Source organism: Staurois parvus, unplaced genomic scaffold (assembly GCF_062004578.1).
Source record: "Staurois parvus isolate SC_StPar_1 unplaced genomic scaffold, SC_StPar_1.0 ptg000647l, whole genome shotgun sequence".
NCBI classification, from domain to species: domain Eukaryota; kingdom Metazoa; phylum Chordata; class Amphibia; order Anura; family Ranidae; genus Staurois; species Staurois parvus.
Genome location: NW_028318443.1, coordinates 419,545 through 430,000, shown reverse-complemented (window position 1 = coordinate 430,000; position 10,456 = coordinate 419,545). Strand labels below are relative to the sequence as shown.

Genomic DNA, 10,456 nt, shown 5'->3' with positions numbered 1-10,456 from the left:
GCCCCTTCTGTCTGTATCACCCTGCAGGAGGAGGACAGACTCATAGCCCCCTTCTGTCTGTATCACCCTGCAGGAGGACAGACTCATAGCCCCCTTCTATCTGTATCACCCTGCAGGAGGAGGACAGACTCATAGCTCCCTTCTGTCTGTATCACCCTGCAGGAGGAGGACAGACTCATAGCCCCCTTCTGTCTGTATCACCCTGCAGGAGGAGGACAGACTCCTAGCCCCCTTCCGTCTGTATCACCCTGCAGGAGGAGAACAGACTCCTAGCCCCCTTCTGTCTGCATCATCCTGCAGGAGGAGGACAGACTCATAGCCCCCTTCTATCTGTATCATCCTGCAGGAGGAGGACAGACTTATAGCCCCCTTCTGTCTTTATCACCCTGCAGGAGGAGTACACATAGCTCCCTTCTGTCTGTATCACCCCGCAGGAGGAGGACAGACTCGTAGCCCCCTTCTGTCTGTATCACCCTGCAGGAGGAGAACAGACTCATAGCCCCCTTCTGTCTGTATCACCCTGCAGGAGGAGGACAGACTCATAGCTCCCTTCTGTCTGTATCACCCTGCAGGAGGAGCACAGACTCATAGCCCCCTTCTGTCTGTATCACCCTGCAGGAGGAGCACAGACTCATAGCCCCCTTCTGTCTGTATCACCTGCAGGAGGAGCACAGACTCATAGCCCCCTTCTATCTGTATCACCCTGCAGGAGGAGCACAGACTCATAGCCCCCTTCTATCTGTATCACCCTGCAGGAGGAGTACACAGAGCTCAATTTGTATCACTTACTCTATAGCTACAGGATGGTTGAATGTCACCAGGAGGTCTGTGGAATATTGTGGCATTCTGAACAAAGCCATGTGTATGGTGACCGTATTCTGAGCCTGAGGAGAGACAACAAATAGTATCCAGCAGAACAACATGATAGACAACATACTGAATGCATAGATACAAACATGGCATGCTGGGCGTTGAAGTGCTCCCAGGTGAGTCACAAGTCTATGGAGTAACTCCTGGAAAATGGGCACACGGCTGGGGTCACTTGGCTTTCTGTGGAGACATCAATCATGAGCTCTTCCTATTGTACTTTGGAGTCTCACTCCTTCTCCTGCAATAACAGGAATCATTCCCCTCCCTCCTAGATTGTAAGCTCCCAGGATCAGGGCCCTCCTAACCCTCTTGTATTGAACTGTATTGTTGCTGTATTGTCTCCCTTATATTGTAAAGCACTGAGCAAACTGTTGGCGCTATATAAATCCTGTATAATAATAATAATATAAATCCTGTATAATAATAATATATAAATCCTGTATAATAATAATAATATATAAATCCTGTATAATAATAATAAATATAAATCCTGTATAATAATAATAATAATAATATATAAATCCTGTATAATAATAATAATATATAAATCCTGTATAATAATATATAAATCCTGTATAATAATAATAATAATAATATATAAATCCTGTATAATAATAATAACAATAATAATAATATATAAATCCTGTATAATAATAATATATAAAACCTGTATAATAATATATAAATCCTGTATAATAATAATAATAATATATAAATCCTGTATAATAATAATATATAAAACCTGTATAATAATAATAATATATAAATCCTGTATAATAATAATATATAAATCCTGTATAATAATAATAATATATAAATCCTGTATAATAATAATATATAAATCCTGTATAATAATAATAATAATAATATCCTGTATAATAATAATATATAAATCCTGTATAATAATAATAATAATAATATATAAATCCTGTATAATAATAATAATATATATCCTGTATAATAATAATATATAAATCCTGTATAATAATAATAATATATATCCTGTATAATAATAATATATAAATCCTGTATAATAATAATAATAATATATAAATCCTGTATAATAATAATATATAAAACCTGTATAATAATAATAATATATAAATCCTGTATAATAATAATAATATATAAATCCTGTATAATAATAATATATAAATCCTGTATAATAATATTAATAATAATAATATATAAATCCTGTATAATAATAATAATATATATCCTGTATAATAATAATATATAAATCCTGTATAATAATAATAATATATATCCTGTATAATAATAATATATAAATTCTGTATAATAACAATAATAATAATTCCACAGGATTGTCCAATGGAGATTCTAAATTCTAGTACCAGCTCACTGCTGGAGCCATCCAAGTCATGGAATCTGGAATGGGCAGAAGAGCTGTACACTGTAACTGGAGGGGGAAGAATTACCTGTTCATTGAATTTGGATACAAGCTGGTGACCGGTGAGTGCCCAGGCACTACAGCAGCTGCTGAGGGAGAGCTGTGCCAGTGGGAGTGGCTCAACGCTGATAATCTCCACCTTTCCCTGGGCATCATTGCTGGTGGCAACATCTTCAAAGTGGTACCTACCCCAGGGACAAGAGATGAGGCATTACCCCTGTGCTCTGTACTTTAATACGCTGAAATATATTCCTCAATAGACACAAAGGATATACATTCCATGTGCAGCAAATCCCAAACCCAGATATTACCCTTTGAAAGTAGCAGTGACATCATCACCGTGCTGTACACAGCCTGTACAGAGAGCAGAGCTGTGGGAGTGGCCCAGAAGGTCAGCCCACTACATGCTGTTGGGAGGGGCCAAGCAGCCTCGCCAACTACAAGCTGCCTGCGGAAAAACCACAGGAGGGAGCGGAGACAAGACCAGTCACCCTGCACAAGGAGGAAGAGCAGCAGTAAGCGGTCTTTATTACAGGAGGGGGCGGAGACAAGACCAGTCACCCTGCACAAGGAGGAAGAGCAGCAGTAAGCGGTCTTTATTACAGGAGGGGGCGGAGACAAGACCAGTCACCCTGCACAAGGAGGAAGAGCAGCAGTAAGCGGTCTTTATTACAGGAGGGGGCGGAGACAAGACCAGTCACCCTGCACAAGGAGGAAGAGCAGCAGTAAGCGGTCTTTATTACAGGAGGGGGCGGAGACAAGACCAGTCACCCTGCACAAGGAGAGGGAACAGCTGTGAGCGGTCTTTATTACAGGAGGGGGCGGAGACAAGACCAGTCACCCTGCACAAGGAGGAACAGCAGCAGTGAGCGGTCTTTATTACAGGAGGGGGCGGAGACAATACCAGTCACCCTGCACAAGGAGAGGGAACAGCTGTGAGCGTTCTTTATTACAGGAGGGGGCGGAGACGAGACCAGTCACCCTGCACAAGGAGAGGGAAGAGCCGTGAGCGTTCTTTATTACAGGAGGGGGCGGAGACGAGACCAGTCACCCTGCACAAGGAGAGGGAAGAGCCGTGAGCGTTCTTTATTACAGGAGGGGGCGGAGACGAGACCAGTCACCCTGCACAAGGAGAGGGAAGAGCCGTGAGCGGTCTTTATTACAGGAGGGGGCGGAGACGAGACCAGTCACCCTGTACAAGTAGAGGGAACAGTCGTGAGCGGTCTTTATTACAGGAGGGGGCGGAGACGAGACCAGTCACCCTGCACAAGGAGGAAGAGCAGCAGTGAGTGGTCTTTATTACAGGAGGGGGCTGTAATCACAAACATGACAACAAAGAGGAGGCTGTAATCAAACAAGCATGCGGTCTAGGGCCACAGATTATGCTGCACCCAGTACATAAACAGCAGAAGGGACCCGAGGCCGTAGCAGTTGATTATACGACATAGAGGTGGTGCAGGCAGACCAGGGCGCTAGGCAAGGTAGCAGCTTTGCTCCCCTTCCTCCATCCCATCAACTGATAAGGATTGCAATAGGCCTGCCCATTGGACACCAACCATCTAGGAGTGCATGTGCTGGGAACAGACAGGTGTACAGCTTTGACCCCTGGATTACTGCAAGTGCATGTAGCTGGGCCCACTGAACATCCACCGGGCCCCCCCTGAACATCCACCGGGCCCCCCCTGAACATCCACCGCGCCCCCCCTGAACATCCACCGGGCCCTGGGACCCTGCCTAAGTTGCCTTGTGACTCTGACAGTAGGTAAAAGAAATTAATAAAATCAAAACGACTTTCTAAATAAACTATATAAATACAATTCCCCACAGCACCATCAACACCTTCACCCCAAAAGATGTGTAAAATTAATAAACAGAAGATGCTATAAAATAAATCCTCAGTAATAGATAAATATGTGAAGTCCAAACCCTAGAAGTCCACAAAATAAATCAAGTTCTTCTCATGTAATAGCGTGTTCAAAAATCTTTCCAAAACTTTCCACGATAATATTCCTCAAAAAATAAAGAAACGGGGCGGGGGGGGGGGCGCCGATGGCGGCGGGAAATTTGAAAATTTTGAAAAATGTCATTTTTTTCAAAACAAATTTTACATAGTATAACATTGCTGTTTCAAACCATTTCACATACATTTTGTCCCGAGTGCTTTGTCCGGCGCCCTGCCTGCATTTTTACTGTTCTTTCTGCCTGGAAACTGAGAAACGTCCATGGCGTCCAAAAAGCGTCCCTTTAGGTCAAAAGCGGTTTTAGACCGGCTAGAGAACAGCGATAGTAAATCAGAACCACTTGCAGAATTGAGTGATAATGATTGGTGGGGGAAATTCCTCATCAGACACTGAAAACGATTCTGCGACTTTGCTCAGCGATGTGCGAACTTGGCGCTATATTTCACATTTCAGTGTTTTTGGTTTGATTATATTATTGAATTAAACTTATTATTATTATATTATTATTATTATTATTTATTACATTATAATTTATGATTTCGTGTTTGAAATTTTATCCTCCCCGGGATGTTTACTAGACTCTTGTTCGGACAGATTTCAGTGAGTTATTCCTAAAAATGACAGCCTACAATAAAAAAACAACATATTTCCATGCAAAATAATAGTACCGCTTTCAGCACCAAAAATCTGAAATAATCAGACCGCCGAGGAGGTTAATCAAAATGCTTACATTTTGCCAACTTGAAAAACGCTTAAAATACCAAGAAATAGCCTTGCTGTCATCCAGGAAGTGCCCAGGGAAAAATTAGATGGTCTTTCCCTCATCCAAAATGGCCGCCGCTCAACTTCTGGTTCCCGTGTGCGTCTTGACGTCACTTCCCCTTGACGCGTTTCGTCATCGACTTAATCATAAGGGATCCCTTATGATTAAGTTGATGACGAAACGCGTCAAGGGGAAGTGCATACGTAAATGGCAGCACGGTGGTTTTGATGGCAGTTGGGCACACTACGCTGGGTAAGGAAGATGTGAGTGGCCAGGTAATTGATAAAGAACTGCGAAGAGCCAAGTTCTAAGGTGGAGAGCTTAACAATGCACCTGAAAATTCGGCTATAACACCAAAAACAAAAAGGTGTGCCAAGTATCTTTGTTTTCTTTCAAATGCAACCATAACCGAAGTAGAAAAGCCTGTCCCCTGCCAGCACGTTGCAGAGAAGGAACCTTGCTCCCTAGAAGGAAGCAGTGGCCTCTCTGCAGAGGTCCAGTCAGCCATCTGCTGAATCAAACCTATAGCTCTGCAAATCAGCAAATCCCACGCACCTTTCTGATTGGAGGGCTCTGCTTTTCAGACCTCTGCAGAGAGACCACTGCTTACACACATAGATCAAAGGTCCGTCTGTGCAGCATGCTGGCAGGTGACAGGCTTCTCTGTGACCCCTGTCTACGAATAGAATGTCAGGCTTGGCACACGCCCCCCGGAATGTCTTCAGCCAGGTTCATGTAAAGGTTCAAGATATGAAAGATTGGGCAGAGGGTCTCCGGGAACAGGGCGGCTCCAGGTAAGGGGGGCCTTCCCAGCATTACTATGTGATCTACAGTATTACCGAGCAGCGTCGGGGTCCGCCATACCGCCCTGATACTCCAGGAGCTCCACAATGATACTCTGATCTGTGTGCGCATGAGCAAACACCTCCTGGTTGTCGGGGATCTCCCGCAGGTCACTGGGGGGAAAAGGACAGGAGTGAGGCACAAGAGCTTACAATCACTGGCTCTACAAGTACTATCACTAGAGGTCTGGAAGAAAATGAGAAGGGCTTTAGGTCAATACCAGTCTATTTATAGGATCTATACTGTGAGCCCCCCTCCCTCGTCAGTCTATATATAGGATCTATAATGTGAGCCCCCCTCATCAGTCTATATACAGGATCTATAATGTGAGCCCCCCTCATCAGTCTATATACAGGATCTATAATGTGAGCCCCCCTCATCAGTCTATATACAGGATCTATAATGTGAGCCCCCCTCATCAGTCTATATATAGGATCTATAATGTGAGCCCCCTCATCAGTCTATATACAGGATCTATAATGTGAGCCCCCCTCCCTCATCAGTCTATATAGAGGATTTATAAAGTGAGCCCCCTCCCTCATCAGTCTAAATACAGAATCTATAATGTGAGCCCCCTCCCTCATCAGTCTATATACAGGATCTATAATGTTAGCCCCCTCCCTCATCAGTCTATATACAGGATCTATAATGTGAGCCCCCTCCCTCATCAGTCTATATATAGGATCTATAATGTTAACCCCCCTCATCAGTCTATATATAGGATCTATAATGTTAGCCCCCCTCATCAGTCTATATATAGAATCTATAATGTTAGCCCCCCCTCATCAGTCTATATACAGGATCTATAATGTGAGCCCTCCTCCCTCATCAATCTATATAGAGGATCTATAATGTGAGCCCCCTCCCTCATCAGTCTATATACAGGATCTATAATGTGAGCCCCCTCCCTCATCAGTCTATATGTAGGATCTATAATGTGAGCCCCCCTCATCAGTCTATATATAGGATCTATAATGTTAGCCCCCCCTCATCAGTCTATATATAGAATCTATAATGTTAGCCCCCCCTCATCAGTCTATATACAGGATCTATAATGTGAGCCCTCCTCCCTCATCAATCTATATAGAGGATCTATAATGTGAGCCCCCTCCCTCATCAGTCTATATATAGAATCTATAATGTTAGCCCCCCCTCATCAGTCTATATACAGGATCTATAGTGTGAGCCCCCCCTCCCTCATCAATCCATACACAGGATCTATAATGCGAGCCCCCTCCCTCATCAGTCTATATACAGGATCTATAAAGTGAGCCCCCCTCCCTCATCAATCTATATACAGGATCTATTATGTGAGCCCCCCTCCCTCATCAGTCCATACACCAGATCTATAATGTGAACCCCCCTCATCAGTCTATATACAGGATCTATAATGCAAGCCCCTTCCCCCATCAGTCTATATAGAGAATCTATAATGTGAGCCCCCATCCCTCATCAATCTATATAGAGGATCTATAATGTGAGCCCCCTCCCTCATCAGTCTATATACAGGATCTATAATGTGAGCCCCCTCCCTCATCAGTCTATATGTAGGATCTATAATGTGAGCCCCCCTCATCAGTCTATATATAGGATCTATAATGTTAGCCCCCCCTCATCAGTCTATATATAGAATCTATAATGTTAGCCCCCCCTCATCAGTCTATATACAGGATCTATAATGTGAGCCCTCCTCCCTCATCAATCTATATAGAGGATCTATAATGTGAGCCCCCTCCCTCATCAGTCTATATATAGAATCTATAATGTTAGCCCCCCCTCATCAGTCTATATACAGGATCTATAGTGTGAGCCCCCCCTCCCTCATCAATCCATACACAGGATCTATAATGCGAGCCCCCTCCCTCATCAGTCTATATACAGGATCTATAAAGTGAGCCCCCCTCCCTCATCAATCTATATACAGGATCTATTATGTGAGCCCCCCTCCCTCATCAGTCCATACACCAGATCTATAATGTGAACCCCCCTCATCAGTCTATATACAGGATCTATAATGCAAGCCCCTTCCCCCATCAGTCTATATAGAGAATCTATAATGTGAGCCCCCATCCCTAATCAGTCTATATACAGGATCTATAATGTGAGGCCCCCCCTTCCTCACAAGTCTATATACAGGATCTATAATGTGAGCTCCCCTCCCTCATCAGTCTATATACAGGATCTATAATGTGAGCCCCCCTTCCTCACAAGTCTATATACAGGATCTATAATGTGAGCCCCCCTCATCAGTCTATATACAGGATCTAAAAAGTGAGCCCCCCTCCCTCATCAATCTATATACGGGATCTATAATGTGAGCCCCCCTCCCTCATCAGTCCATACAGAGGATATATAATGCGAGCCCCCCTCCCTCATCAGTCTATATACAGGATCTATAATGCAAGCCCCTTCTCTCACCAGTCTATATAATCTATAATGTGAGCCCCCCTCCCTCATCAGTCTAGATACAGGATCTATAATGTTAGCCCCCCTCATCAGTCCATACACAGGATCTATAATGCGAGCCCCCTCCCTCAGTCTATATACAGGATCTATAATGCAAGCCCCTTCCCTCACCAGTCTATATAGAGGATCTATAATGTGAGCCCCCATCCCTAATCAGTCTATATACAGGATCTATAATGTGAGCTCCCCCCCCATCAATCCATATACAGGATCTATAATGTGCCCTACATCAGTCTATATAGAGGATCTATAACATGACCCCCCATCATCAGTATATATAGATCTGTAACGTGACCCCCACATCAGTCTATATAGAGGATCTATAATGCCCCTCCTCACCTGACATCTTGTATTAATGGGGGGAGGAGGGCAGAGAAGGCACCTCCAAACAGAGGACGTTGTATAGCAGTGGCTTCCATAACAGAGAAGTGACAACTCCCAGCATGCACTGCCACACTCACTCCACATGTACTTCCCGCTTATAAACTACAACTCCCAGCATGCACTGGGAAGGTTTTCCTCCCCTCAATATACTTTTCAAAACAGCTTTTAACCTTTAGTATTGTTTAATATTGCAAAATAAAGCATGCTTCCAGCCAAGTTTCTTATTTTTATTCCACCAAACAAAATCCCTTGGATGAGGCGGAACTCGTGTGTGTAGTGCGCATGCGTATGGACGTCGGCTTCCTGCTGTTACTATAAAGCAACAAATAATTCCGTCAGCGGTCAAAATTTGGAAATAAAAACGGAATGCGGCGAGAATATTTTTAATGTGACGTAATTGTAATAACTGTGTGGTAGTGATGGCAGCGCCGTTCTTAGAAACGAAGGTCGGCCATTTTGACTATGGGCAGGAAGTACCGTGCTTCTCCAGCTTCCCCCTCCCTCAGGAGCGGCGGGAAATCAGATCTTTTAAATGTATTGTAATTTATATGTCATTTATGTCCGATAGGATTTCTTTAAAAAAAAAAGTAAAAGTAAGATGTGAGGAGCAGAAAGTTATCTTTGTATTTTATTTTGAGAGTTTATGACGTTTTGGCAGTGACGTAATTGAAGGGAATGTTGGCCATTTTATCTATGGGCAGGACGTCCTCACTCAGAACTATGGCGGGTCACTATTTATTTTTGTTTAGCTATTTTGTAATTTGAGTAAAAAAAAAAGCTAAAAATAAATAAAAAATGTGATATAGAATATTATACTTTTGACAGAATATGAACTCCTGCTAAGTTATTAAAATTAGTCTGAAGCAAAAATTTTGGTTTAGCTTTGGACTAAGTGGGGAAGTATTAGAAGCATCGGCAGGTTTCCCCGCCGCGGAAGGCTCACTTGGAGAGATTCCCTCACTTCCTGTCTTTGAGATTCCCTCAGTTCCTGTCTTCATTAGAGAGGATCTGTCACTTCCTCTCCCTGATGGAGAGATTCCCTCACTTCCTGTCTCTGAGAGAGATTCCCTCATTTCCTGTCTCCGATAGAGAGATTCTGTCACTTCCTGTCCCTGTTGGAGAGATTCCCTCACTTCCTGACCCTGATGGAGAGATTCCCTCACTTCCTGTTCCTGTTGGAGAGATTCCCTTGCTTTCCGCCTCTGATGGAGAGATTCCCTCACTTCCTGTCCCTGATGGAGAGATTCCCTCGCGTCCTCTCTACAATGGAGAGATTCCTCACTTCCTGTCCCTGATCAAGAGATTCCCTCACTTTCTGCCTCTGATGGAGAGATTGGAATTCCTTCATCTCCACTCTCTGTTGGAGAGATTCCTTCCATTCCTGTTTTCATTCCTTCACTCTTCTTCTCCATTAGAGAGATTCCCTCGCTTCATTCCTCTGATGGAGAGATTCCCTCACTTCTTGTCTCTAATGGAGAGATTCACTCACTTCCTGTCTGTGATGGAGGAATTCCCTCATTTCCTGTCTCTGATGGAGATATTCCCTCACTTCCTGTCTCCAAAAGAGAGATTCCTTCACTTTCTGTCTCTACTGATCAGATTGCCTCACTTCCTGTCTCCAATGGAGAGATTCCTTCACTTCCTGTCTTCAATGGAGAGACTCCCTCACTTCTTGCCTCCGATAGATTCCTTCACTTCCTGTCTCTGACAGAGAAATTATTTCATTTTCTGTCTCAGATGAAGAGATTCCCTCATTTC

The 10,456-nt window shown here is 43.5% G+C and overlaps 1 protein-coding gene across 2 annotated transcripts in view; it reads right to left on the bottom strand.

Moving 5' to 3' along the window:
* RANGRF (RAN guanine nucleotide release factor) overlaps positions 1-8,796 on the bottom strand; it is a 9,852-nt gene extending 1,056 nt beyond the window's left edge. The window contains exons 1-5 of one of the 2 annotated variants that reach the window (XM_089694037.1): positions 8,654-8,781; positions 5,845-5,961; positions 2,310-2,466; positions 957-1,050; positions 790-884 (exon numbers count right to left, since the gene is read on the bottom strand). In XM_089694037.1, coding sequence (XP_089550163.1) covers positions 790-884; positions 957-1,050; positions 2,310-2,466; positions 5,845-5,961; positions 8,654-8,660 — 470 coding nt within the window. In that variant the 5' untranslated portion in view covers positions 8,661-8,781. Of the gene's footprint in view, positions 1-789; positions 885-956; positions 1,051-2,309; positions 2,467-5,844; positions 5,962-8,653 lie in introns of both variants that reach the window. The other variant, XM_089694038.1, reaches the window with a different exon arrangement.
* Between the last annotated feature and the right edge of the window lie 1,660 nt (positions 8,797-10,456).